This window comes from Enhydra lutris, unplaced genomic scaffold (genome assembly GCF_002288905.1).
Source record: "Enhydra lutris kenyoni isolate GAN:26980312 unplaced genomic scaffold, ASM228890v2 scaffoldscaffold19, whole genome shotgun sequence".
Lineage (NCBI taxonomy): Eukaryota > Metazoa > Chordata > Mammalia > Carnivora > Mustelidae > Enhydra > Enhydra lutris.
The window spans coordinates 39,446,592-39,468,381 of NW_019154103.1; the positions used below are offsets into that span (position 1 = coordinate 39,446,592).

The 21,790-nt window shown below is 42.3% G+C and overlaps 1 protein-coding gene across 2 annotated transcripts; it reads left to right on the forward strand.

Moving 5' to 3' along the window:
- The first annotated feature begins 2,784 nt into the window (after positions 1-2,784).
- Positions 2,785-18,029, forward strand: LOC111148308 (lysyl oxidase). Of its 2 annotated transcripts, XM_022504803.1 has the most exons (7): positions 2,785-3,665; positions 4,007-4,115; positions 5,493-5,630; positions 7,001-7,157; positions 11,017-11,112; positions 11,469-11,584; positions 15,852-18,029. In XM_022504803.1, the coding sequence occupies exons 1-7, from the start codon at positions 3,041-3,043 to the stop codon at positions 15,856-15,858; spliced, it is 1,248 nt and encodes a 415-aa protein (XP_022360511.1). In that variant the 5' UTR covers positions 2,785-3,040; the 3' UTR covers positions 15,859-18,029. The 2 variants fall into 2 exon arrangements, with proteins under 2 accessions (XP_022360511.1, XP_022360512.1); XM_022504804.1 differs by lacking the exon at positions 15,852-18,029 and having other exon boundaries at positions 11,469-11,588.
- Positions 18,030-21,790: the final 3,761 nt, after the last annotated feature.

Consider the following 21,790-nt stretch of genomic DNA (forward strand, 5'->3'; position numbering starts at 1 on the left):
TTAATGATCATAATGCAACATTATAGTGAATAAATGGAAAGTTGCTGGAATTACTTAGCCATTCACAAAAATCAGCGGCTTTAAAACTAGGAAAAACAGTCTGGAAAGAATTTGAATTAATCCTTGAATCTTACAGATAACAAAGAGCGAGGGAAGGTAAATTAGCTGTTCAAAGATACACAGCTATTTTTTTTTTTTTTTAATTTGAGCACCAGGGTGGGAAACAAGGGTATTTTATCCAGCATCCAGCATAAACTTTCTACCCTCCCATTAGGGGCTGCTCTGGTCTGCCAATCTGATAGTGTCATCTCCACAGAAGAGACCTTCCCTTACTAATGTGTGGTCAAGCACTAGCAGTTACGGGATTCTCTTTCTGGGGAATGAGCTGTTCATGGGCAGAGGAGAGATGAGAGATAATTACATTCTCTCCCTTCCTGCTTCCCCTATCATTTTGCCTGTCCATCCAAATTATATACACCTGCTTCTTTTTTGCTCCATCTTCTCTTAGTGGGTTTGGAGACATTGACTACTTGAATTTTAAATTCCATGGCGACTCTATAAAACGTCTCTTTCTTTTTCTTTTTTTTTTTTAAGATTTTATTTATTTGACAGAGAGAGAGATCACAAGTAGGCAGAGCAGCAGGCAGAGAGAGAGGGGGAAGCAGGCTCCCCGCCACGCAGAGAGCCTGATGCGGGGCTTGATCCCAGGACCCTGAGATCATGACCTGAGCCGAAGGCACAGCCTTAACCCACTGAGCCACCCAGGTGCCCCATGTCTCTGACTTTCAGACAGAGATGCGGCACTGTTCACCGGCCATCAGTGGGATGTGCACTTGGATTTTGCCTTCACCGTATAAGCAACAGATTTGTCAAGCTACCGGCAAGCTTCCATCCGCAACTTGCCTGTTACTGGGAAGCTGTGCGGTCATGGGGAGAGCAAATCTAACTTGACTCAAAAAGGGCCAAACCCATGGTATCACAAGCAGAATCATGAGATCTGATTAGGCGAGATAACCAATCACAAACCCCCTCAGTATCAGTCTGGGTTCTTAAAGTGCAACCAACAACAATTGACTTTGACCATGTCAAGCCACAAAGGAACGCGGTGGAGAAAAGGAAGGAAAAGCTGGACAATCAGGTCTTGAAAGGTACGGATCTGAAACAGCGTAGGGGGAATGTGTGTAGCAAGAAATCATAGAAACTTTTTTCAGGGGCAGGAAGCACAAGCTCCAACATTTCTGAGCCTGGTGTCCATCTGCTCATGATTCCAATGGTAGGGAGATGGTTTGATGAGCCAAGCCGGGATCACATTGCCACTGCTTGAAGTGACAGAAGTCTCATGAATGTTCAGTCAGTCCCACCATGCAGTTGGGTAGGGGAATTTTCCCAAAATACGTTGTTCTCGCTAGAAAAAAGGGAAAATGGGTGGTAGGCCTTCAAATCCACCACATGATCAAAATGGGGTGATTAAATGCGAGGAGACGGAGGTCAACACAGAGAGGTGAATAATGAAGTCTCTCTGTAGACAACAGCCCAATGATGAGACCAATAAAAAAGTTATTAAAATCTGGTTCTGAGTCAGGGTTTTAAATCAGGCTAGTTAAAGATTTTTTTTTTTCCCTTTGAAATGCTTCCAACACTGCCCCAAACGGTATGTGAAAAACGGGTCCATTAAGCATCTCTTTGCAGTCAGCATTACTTGCCTCCTACCCATCTCAGCGCCCCCCCCATTCTTGTCTGGCCCCTCCCGCTCCCTTGTCCTCACCAGAATCTGAACCCCCAGGCTGCTTACATCGGAAGATCACTCAAACACCACAGAATGTTTTACTGACTTCTCAAAATTTTAACAAAGGATGATTTAAGGTTTTTTGTTTTGTTTTGTTTTGTTTTTTAATCCAAAGGTAAACCTCCTCCTCGGATGTAGAATGAGAAAAGTCATGTTAAATGCTCCTTTGAAGCTGTCCTCTGAGTGTGATCCTAGCAGACTTGGTATAGCCCCCTTTATTGAAATGTCCCTGTAGATACTGTGCAGATGAAAGAGAGTTCTCCCCTTCCACTCAGAGTACAAATCAGACCGGCATTTTGAAAAAGAGACAGGTTTATCCATCCCTTCAGTGTTAGATGGCTTTGTTCCCTGTAAAATTTCACTTTTGGTTATTAAAATATTCACTGTAGGAAACAAATTTGTAACCCATTTCTCATATTACCTACACACACAAAAACAAAATTTGATATCCCGGGGTTTATTTGCTGAGGGCGCTTCCCATAAAAGCGAGTGAGTATGCATTGGGAAATTTGTCTGGTTAACTCCTTATGGATAAACGTTAGTCACAAGCATCCCTCCCCGCCCCCCTCCCCGACTCTCGCCCCCAGCACCCTCCCCACCTCCCGACTTCCCGCCTCTCCAGGGCTGGTGACCTAATAGCATTTTTCTTCATGCATATTTTGGCGTCGCCCCATGGCCTGGCTGCCTTCGCCTGTCTGAGTCTTTTGAAATTCCTGCATGTTCGCCCCAGATTAAGCCGAGTGTGTCTCAGGATGTGTGTTCCGTTTTGTTCTTTCCCCTTAACGCTCCCTGTGCAACGTGTCTGGGGGGAGGAGGACAGGACGGGGAGGGAGGGGCAGAGGCGAGGAGCTGTCCGCCTTGCACGTTTCCAATCGCATTACGTGAACAAATAGCGGAGGAGCTGCCGGGCCAGAACTGCTTGTGTAACTTTGCAAACGTGCCAGAAAGTTTAAAATCTCTCCTCCTTCCTTCACTCCAGACGCTGCCCGCTCGCCGGGGCCACCGCGCCGCTCCCCGTCGCCTTCCAAAAGGACTGGGAAAGAGGAGACAGGCGGGTGCCACGTCCCAACAGCTGCCTTGACTGGACGAGGGTCTGCAGCCCACCCTTGGCGTTGCTTGTAGGGACTGAGATACCCGCGCTCCGCCCGCCTCCCTGGTTGAAGATTTCTCCCTCCCTCACGTGATTTGGGCCCCGTTTTCCTTTTCTCCGACCAACGTCCTCCCGGAGTGGGGACAATCAGGCAAAAGGCAGCGATGCGCTTCGCTTGGACCGCGCTCCTGCTCGGGCCCCTGCAGCTCTGCGCGCTCCTGCGCTGCGCCCCGCCGGCCGCTGGCCAGCAGCAGCCCCCTCGCCAGCAGCCGGCGGCTCCGGCCGCCTGGCGCCAGAGGATCCAATGGGAGAACAACGGGCAGGTGTTCAGCCTGCTGAGCCTGGGCTCGCAGTACCAGCCGCAGCGCCGACGGGACCCGGGCACCACCGCCCCGGGCGCTGCCAACGCCGCAGCCCCGCAGCCGCGCACGCCAATCCTGCTGCTCCGCAACCGCACGGCGGCAGCACGGGAGCGCACCGCAGGCACGTCGGGGGTCGCCGGCCGACCCAGACCCGCCGCCCGCCATTGGTTCCAAGCTGGCTACTCGCCGTCCGGGGCCCGCGATGCTGGGGACTCGCGAGACGGCAACCGGACGGCGCTGGGAGAGCGCCCGGCGCTCAGTAACCTGCAGCCGCCCAGCCGCGTAGACGGCATGGTGGGCGACGACCCGTACAACCCTTACAAGTACTCCGACGACAACCCCTATTACAACTACTATGACACGTACGAAAGGCCCCGGCCTGGGAGCAGGTACCGGCCCGGATACGGCACCGGCTACTTCCAGTACGGTAAGCACCCCCAAGTCGCAGGAAGCAGCCGCGCACCCCTTCCCCAACTCTGTGGCTCCCCAACGTGGCTGCCTGGGCGCGGCAGGCCTTAGTCCCCGCTGATCCGATCCCTCCCCCTGCGCCTGCCGAGGCAGCCCTGGAATCTGGTGCAAACCGCGCGCCTGGCCCCTCCTGCTTTCTTTCCACTTTGCTCTGCAGCCCTGGGCGTCCCCGGTCTCCTGCTTCCTGTAGCCCGGTTGGGTGAAGGGTGAAGAGTGAGGGACATGGAGGGACCCGGAGCTGGGGGAGGGGGCACTGGGTTGTCTCACAGCCACCTTTCCCCATCGCCTCCTGACGTTTAGGTCTCCCGGACCTGGTGCCAGACCCATACTACATCCAGGCGTCCACGTACGTGCAAAAGATGTCCATGTACAACCTGAGATGTGCCGCAGAGGAAAACTGCTTGGCCAGGTACCGGCTGGAATCTCCGTGGCCTGGCTGCCCCATCTCGCTTCAGGGCCCGCTCCTGTGCCTGGTTCTGATCGCTCTTGTTCCATGGAGACAAGAGCTGGGAAGTGGGGCAAGAGCTGCGAAGTGGAATGTGGTCTCCTGGGCATGCGGACCTGGATGGAGAGTTAACATTCTGAAGATTTCTGTGGGTTCTTTCTTTCAAACTGTGACACAAATCAGGGAGATGGGGCAAACCCTTATCCTGGAGAATTGGGATCTCATGCTCTTTTTCCAAGATCCTCAAACCTTGGAACCAATGGTTTCCCATAACTTTCTATTAAAGAACTGTACAATAAGGTGGAAAAAAAACATTGTAATGGAAGAGCTTGAATGACCCCTTAAAAAAATAGAGGGCTAACTTGCCAGTGCGGCAGCCCTCATCAGCAAAGGTTAGGTTTTCTTCTTTTATTTGAGGCCACAATTTAACTTCGTTGTTTTGGTATTACTTCAGCCAGAATAAGAACATAAGCAAGAGCTTTGTTTTTCAATCAGTCCTAAAATAAAATCATAGCAGTTTGGGGGATGGAATTCTCTGACTTTGCTCCTGGGAAACCAGCAGAGGGAGCAAAAGATGTTTTGATAGGTTTCATAAAAATTTTTCAAGTGGAAAGTGAAAATACTCAACAGTATGTGAATATATATTCACACAAAATATTTTAGAAGGGACAGAGTAATGTTTATCTGTTCAGCTGTACAGCTCTCTCACTCTGACCCTTTATAACTGTCAGGCTGAAGGAAGAGAAGAAAGCTGAACTTACCATTTTTATTCTGGAGTCTTGCATCACTTGCTCCCTAGGATATTTTTACAGTTATGCCATTGTTTTCAAGATAGCGAAGTTACAAAATTATTTATCTAATCTGGGTGTACACTTCTAGAATTATTTCCCCACTTTATATTTAGGAAAGTGTTTAAAAAGAAACCTATTGCTGAATTCAAAGTACTTATTAAGCACATAGGATTTTTTTATTATTTGGGATACTTTCTACTCATTCATGTGGTTAAACAAGAAATTATTATAAATACAGAATTTACTTACCACATGTACATTTCTAATGCCAAGTTTATTACGCTTTTTCACATTTTAATTGCAGATTTCCATAGTTGTCATTCATTCACTCATTCAATAAATATTCACTGAACACTGGCCACTTGCCAGGTGCTGTTCTAGGACCTGGAAATTCAGCAATAAACAAAATAAGCAGAATGCCTCTTGCAACTGATAGTCTAGTTGGAGGTGGGAGGTAGTTGCCATTAAAAAATGGAAAAGGTTTTGCTTATAATTTGTCTTCAGTTAATATCCTGTGAATGTAATAATGTTTTCTTTTTCAAAATCACAGCTCAGCATACAGAGCAGATGTTAGAGATTATGATCACAGGGTGCTGCTAAGATTCCCCCAAAGAGTGAAAAACCAAGGGACATCAGATTTCTTACCAAGCCGACCGAGATATTCCTGGGAATGGCACAGTTGTCACCAGTAAGTGGATGGGCATTCTGGGTACTTCTGAGTGTTTTCCTTTTTCAGGGAGTTCTTGATGTATAAATGCAAAGTCTTATTTCTAGAATTTTCTCTGTGTAATGTGACAACATCAAGGGAGTCTATTTTTAAGAACATACATCAATGTCCTAAGTCCAGCTTATTAAAACCGCTGATAGGATACAGCAATTGGCTTCACTAGAATTTTATTCCGATGTACTACAGGTAAGATTTCTAAAAAAGCTTGTTATAGACAAAAATCATCTATAGTTAGCTAGCATTTTAAAAAAATTTTATTGATTTGAAAGAGAGAGAGAGCTGAGGGAACCGGTGGGAGGAGGGGTGGAGGGAGAAGCAGACTCCGTGGAGAAGGGAGCCCAACATGAGGCTTGATCCCAGAACCCCGCGATCATGATCTGAGCTGAAAGCAGATGCTTAACTGACTGAGCCACCCAGCCGCCCTACTTAGCATTTAATAAAAACCACAAGTACTTATCAGAAGGATTCATACACCAGTCTCAAAGAAAGATAGAGATGATATACTCCATGAGCTGAGAAGGACCTACCTCTATATTTTAAAACGCCTGTGTCAAACCCAGGGTAATTGTCTGTTCTGTCCTAAATTTAATGATCTCTATATAAAGTGATTCTATAATTTGCCTTGGTAACTTGCCCAGGAATCCTGGTAATGTCGGGAAATACTGATGGATACCCAGAAACCTTCTGCAACTGGAGCCAATTTTTTCTTGTTCTTCCCTCATGTGAGAAGATACACAGCTCAGGACCTTAAATGAAATGAGAAAGGCAGATATGAACACCTAATTTTCTGATAAAATAGAATTATTTTGTATCTAAATAGAAGTTTATACTAAAAAAAGTTTATACCAGTATAAACAATGTGGGGGAAAACATAGCAGTACTTTTCCTTTGCATTTTAGTAATGGTTTTACATTTTTTAAAAATCTCACAGAAACATCCCAAGAGTCATGTGCTCTTCTTTTATTTGGAATGAAACATTAGGACTGCCAGCCAAAAGAAACAGACTAGAGAGCATATGGCAGGTTTTACTTAAACACAGATCATTTAGTGTCTATTTCTACTTAATATTCAAAGATAAAACACGGTGGAATAGGAAAACAAAATACTCAAAATAAGTCCTTTTTTCCTAGATGCAAAGTTAAAGGCTTACAAGTTTGATAGATGGTCCTGGGGGGAAAAAAAGCCAGCATGAATCTGGCTTTAAGAAGATAAGTGGGATCTCACTTGTAATGTGGAAACAAGTGTGGGAGGCCGTGGGGAAGTCATCTAAAGTCCTCATGACTTTCTCTGTGTGTTACTGACCTGTGTCTCTGTGTTGTGTGGGACATCAGACATTATCACAGCATGGATGAATTCAGCCACTATGACCTCCTTGATGCCAGTACCCAGAGGAGAGTGGCTGAAGGCCACAAAGCGAGTTTCTGTCTTGAGGACACATCCTGTGACTATGGCTACCACAGGCGATTTGCATGTACTGCTCATACACAGGTGGGTTGGCTCCCTGACCTCAGGAACCCACAGGCTTCAGAGAGAAAACAGTATGGTCTTCTCTTTTTCTTTCCTCCTGCCAGTCCTTTATAAACTGTTTGATTTAGGGGATCATCTCATCAAGATGGAAAAGAATTGGGAAAAGGAAGCCGGTTGCATAATGATTCAAATTATTATCATTAATGTAGTTATTTTTAGAAAGGGTGAGAAAGGACAGGGAGGGGCAGAAGAAGAGGGAGAGAGGGAACCTCAAGCAGGCTCCAAGCCCAGAGTGGAGCCCGACTCGGGGCGTGATCTCACAACCCTGAGATCATGACCTGAACTGAAATCAAGAGTTGGGACATTTAAGTGACTGAGCCACCCAGGCACCCCAAACTCAAATTATTTTTAAAGAATTTCATCATCATAGAAGGTCAATGTGCATAATCATTGTGTTCTACAGTGAAAAGCAGCGGTTTAGTGCCTGAGTAAATTGGACTGGTTTCCAGTATCTGCACTCATTCTGTACTCTTGAACTGGCTTGGTAAATAATGGTGAAGACACTTCTGTTTTCTCACCTTCAAAACCATTCTTGCCTCCAATCTTAAGCTAGAGAGAGAATGGTGATTGGGGTTAGCCAAAGAGAGAAACTAAGTTTCTTAAAAAGCACTTTAAAACTGGTCTCTTTCAAGCATGCAAATGGGAGCAGAAGGACACAATTTCTTTCTCCACGCATATGTAGTTAAACCTACAGTATAATTGATGTCAGATGTCCTTTGGATGGATTTTTAAAAATAGTGCTGACCTAAGCAGTGTGTATGTCTTATAATGGGAAAATGTGTGTCAGTTAAAAGCTATGCCAGTATTTCCATAAGAAACCTTCATTTGTAAGAGGACATTATAATTTTTGTCCAGCCGAAATCTTGGCAAGGAGCAGTGAATGTACATAAGGCAGGGCACTAGGGGATCAGCAGCTGGCAGCTCGGGCAGCAAATTCCAGGGCTGTGGCAGGAAGCTTTTTAGTGACCTAAATGTTACCACTGCTTCTTTCTCTGAACTTAAAACATCAGAGCAATTGGAGGGGGAAAGGTTCAATTCCACATGCTCTGGGGGCAGCACTTACTCTCTAACTAAAAGTTGATGCAACCTACCCACACATTATACATATGTGGGCAGAGAGATTCCCTTTCCACTCAGCGATCTCCAGAGTGGCTACCCGCCTGGGCAGGGGCCCTGGAGTTTATTCTCTCCATTTAGAAAAAAAGGCACTCTGGGCAGTTTTTTGTTGAAATATTTGACTTTATGTCTATAGGTATTTATGGCACTTCTGGTCTTCCAGTTCCTTAGGGAGACCCCATCTCATTTCCTTCCTTATTAATCATCTTCCATGTATGTCCTGTTTAACCACTGTTCACCAGGTCTTGCTTTGCAAGTGATTGATGTATTTGTGTTTTTCACTAGACTGGTGTTTCTTGAACATGGACTTCATTTAAAGGGGCAAAACGACTCTCACAAAGCCTCAGTGTTGACTTAGAATAGTTGTATTACAAGGTTGTTAGAATGTATCCAAACAGAAAAGTAGATATAACTTCCTTAATATCTATACTCAGAACTCTTAAGTTCTGAGCTAACAAATTTACATTTTCAACATATGTGAAACTGGAAACAGTTACATTAACCTCACTAATTTAATGTAAACATCGGTTCTCTTTTGCTAAAACAGCTAATTTAGATGGCATTGGCTAAGGCTCTATATTTTTTCTTTTTCTTTTCTTTTTTTTTTTTTTTAAGATTTTATTTATTTGAGAGACATGAGTGGCAGGCGGGCAGAGGGAGAAGCAGGTTCTCCACTGAGCAGGGAGCCTGACACGGGGCTTGATCCTACGACCCTGAGATCATGACCTGAGCCAAAGGCAGAGCTTAATTGCTGAGCCAACCAGGTGCCCCAAGGCTCTACATTTCATCTGTTTTTAAAGTTTGACCTTGGGGCGCCTGGGTGGCTCAGTGGGTTAAGGCCTCTGCCTTCAGCTCAGGTCATGATCTCAGGGTCCTGGGATTGAGTCTCGCATTGGGAATCTCTGCTCAGCAGGGAGCCTGCTTCTTCCCCGCCCCCCCCCCACCCCTGCCTGCCTCTCTGCCTGCTTCTGATCTCTGTCTGTCAAATAAATAAATAAAAGAAAAAATAAAAATAAAGTTTGACCTTGAATACAGGACATGACTGATTTTTCAACAGCCTTAAAAATTCCCATTACTTGTGCGCTAGTTCAAACAATCAAAGTTAAAACTTAACTTAAATCCTGCCAGCTGGAGTACTAATTTCAGCACTCTTTAAAGCTCTTTTGTTAACTTGAAGGTAAGATCAGCATTGTGGCCTTGTTTAAAGTCTTAAATACGTACGTAGCTCATCCAATGAATGGAGGTATTACAAAGCCATGGGAGGCCGTAGGACTTGTTGTTAGCCACAAGTAGCAACACTTAAAATAGCTAATGCTTACTGAGTATCTAATATGTGCCAGAATCAGAATTAATGTGCTGGGCCCAGAAATAGAAAAATCTTCATATGGTTCTCCCCACTGAAGCACAGGTACTTTTGAGGTTGGCCTGTCTGTGCTATTATGTGTTGTGTGAGAGCACAGGGCTGTGCCATTCTTCCCCAATCCAGCAAGAACCACACAAGCATCACTAGAACATGCTCAGAGGATTTTGCCATCTCTTTGGCGACCAAAGTGATCTTAAGCACCAAAGAAATTTTGGGAGCTAAAATGAAATAGCAGTAATGACTTAAAATGATTCTAGCATATGCTTTTAAATTTACTTTAGATTAGTATTCTGAATGGAAATACAACAATTCAAACTTCTCAAGAAGAACTAATGGAATCAAGAAGATACCTACGGACTCCCAATTTGAGCACATTTCCCCAGACTAACTTTCTGGAGAACAAGGACCCTATCTTACTGGAATTTTTCTCCTACCTGCCTGTAGAAGGCACTCATTTCCTTACTGAAGGGAATATCTTAGCAAATGGAGTAATGTGGTGGTATTCATTTTCTGAGGCATACATTCATCCCTTTAATTCAATAATGTATTTCAGTGGCAATGTGAGAGAGAGAATAGTGTGGCTGGGACCCAGGGACCCTGGGCCCTGAACATCTAAATGGAAAGCCAGCTCAGCCACTTACTAGCTATAATATCCTTGAGTGACCTGATTGATCTCAAAGTGACTCATTTTCCTCACCTGCAAAATGGGGATAAGAATAGCACCAATCTCATGTACTTGTGAAAACTGAATTTATAGATGTAACATGTTTAAAACTGCTCCTGGCACATGCTGCATACTTTATCAACATTAGCTACTCAAAAATGCAACAAAGACGCCACCCTCAGGGAGTTTCTAATCTCTAGCAAGATAGATTCTTAGACAGTAACATTATAATACAGAGCATTAGAGAACAAACACTATAAAATCGGGGCATTCAGCGTAAAGGAAGGTGATTTCCAAGAGAAAGTGGGGAGGGTCATACTGAGGTCATGAGGGACAGGTGGATTATTACAGGGCCTTTATTCCCGAACTGGTGATATTCTAGAATTTTGATGGAGGCCTATTCTGTCCCTTAAGATTGTATTTATCACTGGTGATTGATGACACTTTTAAGAAGCTAGATGTACTACTACTTATATTAGTCCTGTATTTTTTTTAGCTGGAGGTGCTATAAGGCTGAGTAATATATACTTCTCAAAGGAGATGCAATATAAGTATAGTTTTATGTCAGACTCTTGTAAGTACTAACTTAAAGTTTAATTTGCAAATGATGATCACATTCTTTAGTGTATTCTAACCATATGCCACCTTTTTACATTTTCAAATTTTATTTGTTTTAGGGGTTGAGTCCTGGCTGCTATGATACCTATAATGCAGACATAGACTGCCAGTGGATTGATATTACAGATGTAAAACCTGGAAACTACATTTTAAAGGTAGAGAACTTTGAAAATAGAAACCTTTCATTTATTTTGACTGCAACTCAATGGGCTCCCCCTTCTGAATTCACTGTTAAATAATCACGATCCTGCAAGCAATTCTGTCTCCCTAGAAATATTTCTAAACCAACCTACCTATAGGAAAAAGATATTTTAAGGAACTTGAGGGGAGAATATAGACCCTCCTTCTATAACTTCTCCAGAATTTCACCACTTCCCTTCCCTTTAAAATCCCCTCCCTGCTTCATCTAGTTGAAGCATTTCCTTGTTCTAGCCCTGTGGAAATGGGAAGAAATTAACCAGCAAACACTGCTGATGAAATCTGAAATATGGATGATGTTTACATTGCCTAGGTCAGTGTGAACCCCAGCTACCTGGTGCCTGAATCGGACTATTCCAACAATGTCGTGCGCTGTGAAATCCGCTACACGGGACACCATGCGTATGCCTCGGGCTGCACAATTTCACCGTGAGTCCTATTCTCCTAGCTTAGTCATTCTCTTCTCAAAGGGTTTTAGTTCACTGACAGGCATTATACATATGTCTGTTTCTTTTCTTTTTTCTTTTTTTTTTTTAAAGATTTTATTTATTTATTTATTTGAGAGAGAGAGAGACAGTGAGAGAGAGCATGAGAGACGAGAGGGTCAGAGGGAGAAGCAGACTCCCCATGGAGCTAGGAGCCAGATGAGGGACTCAATCCCAGGACTCCGGGATCATGACCTGAGCTGAAGGCAGCTGTTAAACCAACTGAGCCACCCAGGCGCCCCCCTTTTTTTTTAAGTTAATATTTTTATTTTTATTTATTTGAAAGCAAGAGAGAGAGCAGAAGCAGGAGGGGGCAGAAGGAGAGGGAGAAGCAGACTCCTGACTGAGCAGGGAACCTGACTCAGGATTTGATCCCAGGACCCTGAGATCATGACCTGATGGGGGCAGATGCTTAACTGCTTGAGCAGCCCAGGAATCCCTACCTGTGTCTGTTTCTACTATTACTGCAGCTTCTTGTAAAATGGTCTGTTCTACCACATAATTAGAGCCGATCTTTCTTTGCTGATGCTAGAAAAGGGGGTGGGGAGATGTACTCAGGTTTTAATCAATCTAAAGCTCAGCTTCTAAGACAAGACATACACACAGAACACACTGTTTACCCCGAAAAGCCCGTGTGGTGGCTGAATATGTAAAGCATGCTATACGCAGTGTGGATGACCTTGTGGGATCCCAAACAGTTGGATTTCCTGTCTCTCTGCCAGCGTCCATGAAGCAGCTCTGAAGACATTCCTAGAGTTCTTTAAAGTGCCTTTTGAAAATCACTGCCTTAAAGTACTCTACTGAAGAGGTCAGACCGCCTGTTCCGTAGGAACCAAGATTTTACAAATTCGAGTTCTAAAACCACAAGTACTAGAAAAATACCCTATACAAAGGAGGGGTGTGTGGAGCTCCCTCCACCGTTGGCTTAGCCCTGAGACCCTTCTTTGAATGAAATCTTGGAGGGCATCCCAGCATGTGACTATTAACAGGGGCGACGATGGGATGAAAGTAATGGAGCAAAGTTAGGTAGTTTGATTGGTTTGTCTCTGTGCTCCTCCATCCTTGAAGCCCTGTCTGCTCTAGTGTTGCGGGACTAGCGAGCCTAACCACCTGTGCCCCCTGTGACTGAGACCAACCATGAAAACACCTTTAGAATGACACTGAATATGCATCAACATGGGAGGGGCACCAGCGCCTCTGGGGTCACGTGGAGATCTGGCACAGAGCTACACCAGCAACTTATACTTAATACACTTTTCTCCTGGATACATAACCCAGGACACTGGTTGGTCACATGTCAATCTGTAGTTTGTGGGACTGCCCAAACTCACCTCAGCCCCCAGCCCTGGGCTCCTGGCTGGGGGAGGGTGAGGCTTCCACAGAGCAGTCCCTTTTCCACAGACACGGCCATGCACTGTGGCGTGGGCTGCATTCACCTTGGAGGGAGCCCTTTCCTTCTTTCATAAAGGAGCTGAGCCTGTGCTCGGCAAGTGTTATCACAGCTTAAGGGATAGACGCAGCCTATCACGGCAAAGGGACAGCACCGAAGAAATATGACCCTGTATATCCTTCTGAACGTGCACACCATGCAGAAAACCTGGCTGGGTTTATGGCCCCTACTGTGTGGAGCCGATCAAAGTGGAAATGCAAATCCTCAGCACGTCAGTGTCATTGAAGCTAAAATAAATGAAAATAAGGTCAAATACATGGATTAATTAATTTCTCTTAATTTTTAGGATTCCTTATTCACTCATTCTTTTTATGCATTGGCACTCTCACTTTTGCGATATGTATCTATTGAGGTCCTACACGAGGTATTCGAGAGTGAGGCCAAGATAAATATGATTTCTGACCCCTCCCTGTCCCTTGTAGCTGTATTATACCCAGACTCTCGTCTATCACTGTAACCCTGGGGTTAGGCCGGCCACCGCGTAGTCTCTTATTCAACACTCCAACAGTAGACAAATGACCCTCTCCTTCAGGGAACTTAGGATGAGGAAAACTGAGGGGCTGAGAGAAATACACATAAAACTGTAGTAGAGAGACACTATGAAAATTCCATGATTGGTAAGATAAAATGCAGGGGAAACAGAAGGACCTCTAGGTGACCCCCTGGTCCAACGGCTGAGAACAAGTCTGGAGATGTGACTCTTGTGGCATAGAATGTTTATGAATAGAATCTACTGAATTGGATATCACCAGGTATTTAGAACAAATAAAAATGGTTACATTGCTCCAGCACAGAGTTGTTCTTTTTGTTTTGAAACCAGTTGTTACTGACTGTAACTATATTGCAAGAGTGGTTGAAGTAACATTTTAATAAGCCATATGGATCAGATGGAAATATGGGAATGAAAGGACCCATAGTGATTTGTAATCAAATAACAAGAACCACTCTATGAGGTGGGAAAAATAATGAGAGATGTGCAGAGACCTTGAGAGGGGAACCCTCGCCTTCGGAGAATGATGCCTGTGTCCTTTATTCTGACCTTCACTTCTGGTCTCCCTTGCTAGGGATCAGCATTCAGAGGAAGGAGACGTCTCCTCTGGCTGACATTCAGGAGTGGCTCTAGGACAGCATGTGAGCTGGGCCTTGAAGGCTGAGGAGGACTGCATGGGGGGGTGGGGTAGGGGGGAGAGCAGCTCAGGAAGGGAATGCCATGAGGAGTCAACACCACCGGCAGGGAGAAACTGCGAGGCATATTTGGAAAACCAAAACTTCTAGTGTGGCTAAGGAGTTAAGATTTGGGTGAAAAGGATGGAAGAGTAAGTTGGGACCTGACCAAAAGGGAGTACTGACGAGCAGCCTAGGAAGTCTGAACTTCATTCTGAAGGCCATGGGGAGTCTTGGAAGCTCCTTGAGCAAGGAGTGCAGCTTGCCTAATTAAACTGTGTGGTCAGTCTGGTGGCTCTGAGAGCAGCCAGCATATGATTCCCTTGGTGATGTTATTGTACCTTTTTAAGCCTTCAAGATCTATCATACCTTAGTTCGCTTAATGTTTTCATGCTAATCATGTACTGGAGAACATTCCACTGGTGTGTAAAAACTACCCAGGAGGACAGGGTATACCTTTGATAGATCCACTATGCCTCTTTTTTTTTTCTTTTTTTTTTAAGATTTATTTATTAGAGAGAGAGAGAGAGAGAGAGAGAGTGAGCATGAGTGAGTGCCCGGTGTGCGTGCATGTGCACTGGGGGAGGCACAGAGGGATCCAGAGAATGTCAAGCCAACTCCACACTAAGCATAGAACCCAGTGCCGGGGGGCACCTGGGTGGCTCAAGACATTAAGCCTCTGCCTCTGGCTCAGGTCATGATCCCAGGGTCCTGGGATAGAGCCCGCATCAGGCTCCCTGCTTAGCAGGAAGCCTGCTTCTCCCTCTGGCACTCCCCCTGCCTGTGTTCCCTCTCTCGCTTTCTCTCTCTGTCAAATAAATAAATAAAATCTTAAAAAAAAAAAAAAAAAAGAACCCAGTGCAGGGAGGGATTTCAGGACCCTGAGATCATGACCTGAGCCAAAAGCAAGAGCTGGATGCTTAACCACCCAGGAGCCCCAGCTCTCTCCCTCTTTTTCCTCATTGTCAACAAAACATATGAACTGAGGGACTGTGGCCCAGTTCAGTTTTATGACCCTATGATTTAAGTTCTCCTCACACAAAACTTAATATTTGGAAATCGCTGGTTTATGATTTGGAGTGCTTAGTTTTTTTACATGGGGATCTATGATCACAGTATAAAAACCATATTGGATTGGCTGGCTTTGACTCAGTCTCTGCCTATTAAGGCATCCGTCTAGGTCCAAAACCACCCTAGGAAAGGAGTAACTCAAGATGGCGCAGAGGCCAGGGATCTGCTTCTAGATGGATATGCCCCACACCATGGAGTAAACACGCTCCACGAAGTGAACTCCTTTGGACGGGGCTGCTGTTCCTTTAAGTCCTGCTTTACTCTTGATTATGAAGTGTTTCTTTGAACTCTAAACATTAAGTCTGTAGGTATCAGGCGTACACTTTCTGCAGCTAACAGAGTCACTTCCTTCAAATCATTGTTAAAATAATGTATTAGTGGACAATTTCACAGGGTGACTACTGCATAGGTGGAGGGAAACTGCTACAGATTTTTTTTTTAAAGGGTCCACGTTAAACTTGTCTACTGTACTCATTCATAATATTATCAAGTTATTAATTTGTCTTATTTTGTTTTCTTAATCTAGGTATTAGAAAGCAAGCCAAAACTCCCAATGGATCAATCAGTGCCTGGTGTTCTGAAGTGGGAAAAAATAGATTAACTTCAGTAGGATTTATATATTTTGAAAGAACAGAAAACAACAAAGGAATTTTTGTTTGGACTGTTTTAGAACAAAGCACATAACTGGATTTTGAACATTTAAATTGGTATTACTTGGGAAATTTTTAATATTATTCATATTACTTTGTGAATGAACCGTGTTTCCATTCTGTAGATGCACACTTTGGCTCATTGACGGATATCCAAATTTCTTATGCTCCTTTGGAAATTATGGCGTAAAAGGGAAAATAACATTTTAGCGAATGAGCCAAAATTACCATTAACTGAGAATTTTCTTCACTTCAGTGAACCATAACAATAACTGCTTGTACTTGTCCTTGCATAGATTAATTTAGAAAGGAGGCTCCTACTGTTCAAGTAGATACAGACACATTTGGTGCTGAGGAAGGAACAAACATTACCATTGGTGTCAAGAAACATTACTATGTAGCAGAGAAGTCGCAATATATGTACTCAGATAGTTACATCCCTATATAAAATTTTATGTTTACATTTTAAAGTTAGTAAACTCCTGTCTTTCTGTTTAACGTACAATTTCATTCTGACTTAAGTCAGCTTTTGTTTCGGAACAAATTAAGAAACTGAGCTGCCCAACTCCTGTCTGACATGCGTTGATGCTGTCTCAATTCTTTAATTTTCCTATGGGCAGAGACCTTTTAAGTGGCATTCTTAAAATCACCATTCTGGGGACTGGTGTATGGAGGACAATTTTGTCTATGGGAAGTCATTCTGATGATAGATGCAATATATTTAGAGAAACTACGTATGTGCTTAAGTAAGTATAACAGTTAACTGAAAAATTTTCCTGGTTGACATAAAAATCATACAAACAAGTCCCCAAAACCACAACTGTCCCTCAGATACTTTCAAACATTAATGAAAAATACCTTAGGATTTTCAACTTGTCTACATTTTTTTTAATGTTCCGCTTTTAAATGAAGAATGCTAAAAAATATTTGAATAATCCAGAATATATAACATAATACCTGGATATCGGAATATTATCAGGTCATCCAGGATTCAGCAATATATATGTATTTTTTCCGTGTTGTCTGAAGTATAAACCAAAAAGCATGTAACATTACATAGTTGAGGTGTTGGTGAATAAGGGGGGAAAAATAACTTTCTGTAAAACAAACAACTATGCTGCATAATGAGACAGCTGTGATTTTATTTTAAAACTGTGAAACCATGTGCCACAATGAAATTTGGAAAATTGCTTTTTTTTTCCCCCCTAGTTCCAAAAGGTGCAGAGAGAAATCAAATGACACTTTTAAGTTAGTGGTGCTTAGGCAGAAGTCTTCCTACATTACCCAGTATAAAAATCTCAAGTGAAAGATTCTAGTTTGGTAGAATTTAAAATTGAGTTGGTAAGCCTGTATCATACATCATAGAGTTGTGAAGTCAACACCAACTACTAGGAGTCGTTTTGCATTCACTAGTGCCTAGTGCAGCAAGGGGGGCTAGAGACCCAGGGGTGGAAGCCAACCTCATCTGCTGGGGCACATACTTACCAATGGAGAATGCAACTTGATAGAGACCCAGAACTTCCATTGAGCTAGTATCTGAGCTATGGAGTAACTTCTTTGATGTACCTCTTCACCTTAAATTGCTTATTTAGTTTTGAGACTGTAGAATGATCCTTTCAAGTCATACTCTTTCCTCATAGAGATATTTTAATATACTTGCTTAAAAAAAAAACAAAAACAAAACTACTGTCAGTATTAATACTGAGCCAGACTGGCATCTACATATTAAGGACTATCATTTCATTGAGATTCTTACCCTTGTAAAAACTCTATTATTACGGCCTTGGGACACATATGAGAAGACATTTGCTATCATTCACTGAGCCTTCCATCTGTCTGTCCACCCATCAACATTTGAGGGCCTGATACATGTCAGGCACTTACATGGTAGGCCTTGGGATATTAAAAAAAAAAAAAAAAAACACGCAAAAAAACACCCCATCTCCTAACCTCAATAAGTATTAAAAAATGTCATTCTTACCCTTTAGGTTCACCTTATGTCATTTTTAACAATTATAAGTACATGTCTAAAAATTTTCTATTTTTAGCACTATTGTTTTTCATGACCATATTTTATTTTAAAAAATAAGTTAAAATAAATAGTTATATGCATGTATGTGTTACTAATAATTAAAACTATGTTTTCAATCCTTGAAATGTCTGCCTCTTAAATATAACACCTACTATTTGGTTGATTTTGAAAAAAAAAATTCAATTAGGAGGCTAAAGATTCTTTCTTATTACTTATGTAAATATTCCTTCCTTCCACTACCCCTAAACACTCCCAAAGAACTCACAGGTATTGATTTACCACTCAGTATTTTTTAACCTCAAGGGATCTCTCCTCTGAATAACCATAAAAACTCGCATATAATGATTAGTTGGTAAAAGTCATCCATTAATAAAATTTAAATAAAAACCCTAATCCAGTCTTACCAAATTCCACATAAGATATTTTTATAATAGGAAGTAGAAGTAAACCTAAGAATGTTGAATACTGAAAAGGGACTGGCTTTTAGACTAACAAAGACTCTGAAAAAATGGGATAAATAGGAAAATAATTTATTGACTCCTTCCATATGCCATTTTAGCAGTTTCATAACTATTCAGACTGTAGTCTGGATTAAAGATGTCTCTGAGGCTAGGTTTCAGTCTCCCAATAGTACTATAACATGTGAATCCACAAGTATCCACAAGAATTCATTGCCCATTTCCAGGAAATCTTTATATTTTTACATAGTAATTTTTTTCACAATCTCTATCATCTAATTATTCACTAAGTATTATTCGTAATAATGAACAATTTTTTCTCTCTCTGAAATCTCGTAGGAAATTCACACTTACAAACATCCCCAATATTCAGATTATGGAACAAATGCAGTGCACTAAAATGATTGTGACAGATGAGAATTCATCTTCAGCAAACTTTCTGAAAATATAGACAATATTTTGTTTAAACATAACTTGTTTTGATATTAACTGTACTGTCACTGATAAGTAAAAATTACCCCTTTTCTATACTTTTTATGTTTAGAATTCATATTCACAATCAACATATTCAATCAGTAGCTCAATTTCATTCCCAACTACCAAAAGTCCTGGGCCACTTTTGAACACTTAAAGCATTTCGTTTATCCTTCAAACCAAAATGGTGCTGAGATATTTCAACTTGAATGTAAAATGTATTAAGTCTTAGCTCACAGGTTATAAACTTTTAAGTAATATATAACTGCTTGCTACAAACTAAGTGACATGTGATCTGGTATTGTAGTGTTTTTAATGAAGTTTTACTTTCTTCCAAAATTTTCAGGTAACCTCTTTGTAAAACATATGTAACTTCTTTGAAGAGCTCTTATTTTAAATGCCCAGACACTGGCTTTATATTCTTCTTTACACGCTCACATTCTTTTATTATATGCTTATATTATGGATTGCAAGATATGTAAAAATGCCTTGAATAAATGATTTCAAGTGTCTGTAGTGGTCATTTGTTGTTAAGTATAAATAAATGATAGGACTTTCATTTTAGGTTAAACTCTTAAAACCACGTCTATGGTTGGTGGTTTTGCTTAACTGCTTTTTGTATCAATAAATTGTTTAATGAGCTCACATAATTCAAAACTTGTTTTTGATGGGTAAGAATCTAGCTGATGTTTCTTTCTTCTTCTTTTTCTTTTTAAGAGAGGGAGGGGAAGGTAAAGAGGGAGAGAGAGAACCTTAAGGTGTTGAGCCAGATGTGGGGCTCAATCTCACAACCCTAAGACCATGACCTGGGCTGACATCAGGAGTTGGATGCATAACAGACTGAGCCACCCAGACGCCCCTCTAGTTGATGTTTTAAAAAGAAACTCATATATGAATGGATCCTAACCTCTGTCACCATTACCAACAACATCTAGGGATGGAGAGCAGGCATTAAGAAAAGAACCACACTGAGCAGAGTTGATAAGAAATATACCTGAGCCTAAATACTCAGCAGACTCAAGCTACCAGTTATTTATAAAAAGAGAACCAATGCTGGGGTGTCTGGGTGGCTCAGTGGTTTGAGCCTCTGCCTTCGGCTCAGGTCATGATCCCAGGGACCTGGGATCGAGCCCCGCATCAGGCTCTCTGCTCGGCAGGGAGCCTGCTTCTCCCTCTCTCTCTCTGCTTGCCTCTCTGCCTACTTGGGATCTCTGTCTGTCAAATAAATAAATAAAACCTTTTAAAAAGAGAGAGAGAACCATTGCTATCACAGTAATCCTTAATTAAATGTGTACCAGATTAGTCTGGAAGCTGGTAACCTGGAAGGGCAAAGAGGCCCCAAACTGTGGGCAAGTGCTTTGGGGGGACAATTTGCAAAATTACCTCACAAAAACAATTTATTTTTAACAAGTTCTTGCAGGTAAAGTGGATGTAAGTGTTGTCACTGGAATTCTGCCAATCTGAGTTGTACAGTATCTGTGACAGTACCGATTCCATGCTTCCCTCACCTGCTCAAGGCCAAGTGCCCAAACATACTTCCGTTACTAATGAAAAGATGATTTCTTTTGTCTCATCAGTGGTCAGTGTTTCAAGCACTGTTCATTCAACCAAAAGCTCATGAACCAAAGACAGGGTAGGGAGGATCTTTCCTTCTGCTAGAAAATTTGACTGTCTTAGGTTACTTACTTATTTATGTAAAGATTTTATTTATTTATTTATTTGAAACACAGAGGGAGAATATCAAGAGAGAGAGCACAAGCAGGGGGAGCAGCAGGAGAGGGAGAAACAGGCTCCCCACTGAGCAAGGAACCCGATGTGGGGTTTGATCCCAGGACTTGAGATCATGACCCGAGCCAAAGGCAGATACCAACTAACAACCGAGCCACCCAGGGGCCCTATCATTTATTAATATTTCTAATCCTTGTCAAAGATATTAGTAGAGGATTAGCACAGAGTCTGAATACTCACTTAAAGCATGTGTACAGGAATTCCCATTTGGCAAGATATGCTACTAGAAAAAATTTCATAGAAAAATTGGTATGGGAGACCTTACCTCTATGGTGGAGATTCCCAATACATGTTCCCATGTTAAAGAATCTCAGAACCCCCGAACCACCTCGTCTGGATTATCCAGTGCTTTCAAACTTGTTTTGCTACAAAAATCTCTATTTTTTTTTTAATGACACTCGTTATTCTGTTAAACTATTTATCTTGGAAGACTTTGGGATATGCCATACTAAGTAATTATCAGTTCATAAAAATGAAATCATTTATAAATTAATTAAAACAAATATATGATAGTGGTAGTATTTGGGCTGAAACGCCTAAAATCCACTAACTTACTGCTTGCCTTTCATTCTAAAAACCTAATGGTTAAATGGGATCCTTTCAGTGGAAACAATCATTTTAGCCTCTAAACCATGTGCTAGTTTAGAAGGAAATATAGATCTTTCCTATCTGTCAGAAAACTTGAATGCTTTATGTACTCCTTACTAAAATCTCTCCTCTCCCAGATATTAGTTGTTTATAACACTCAGGGTAAATCATTCATTTTCTTCATGGTTCATTCATCTTGTGTAACTGAAATAATTTTGTAATATGTAATAGCGTAATTTTTTTTTTTAAAGATTTTTATTTATTTATTTTGAGAGAGAGAGAGAGTGAGAGAGAGCATGAGAGGGGAGGTCAGAGGGAGAAGCAGACTCCCCATGGAGCTGGCAGCCCAATGTGGGACTTGATCCCAGGACTCTGGGACCATGACCTGAGCTGAAGGCAGTCGCTTAACCAACTGAGCCACCCAGGCGCCCCTGTAATAGTGTAATTTAAGTAAATTTCAAGTAAATGTTAATAC

Excerpts from the sequence above, each read along its gene's own strand:
- LOC111148308 (XM_022504803.1), top strand. The coding sequence starts at position 3,041 with ATGCGCTTCGCTTGGACCGCGCTCCTGCTCGGGCCCCTGCAGCTCTGC. Across the intron at positions 3,666-4,006 it reads CACCGGCTACTTCCAGTACG|GTCTCCCGGACCTGGTGCCA; the intron begins GTAAGCACCCCC and ends CCTGACGTTTAG. Across the intron at positions 11,113-11,468 it reads CTGGAAACTACATTTTAAAG|GTCAGTGTGAACCCCAGCTA; the intron begins GTAGAGAACTTT and ends TACATTGCCTAG.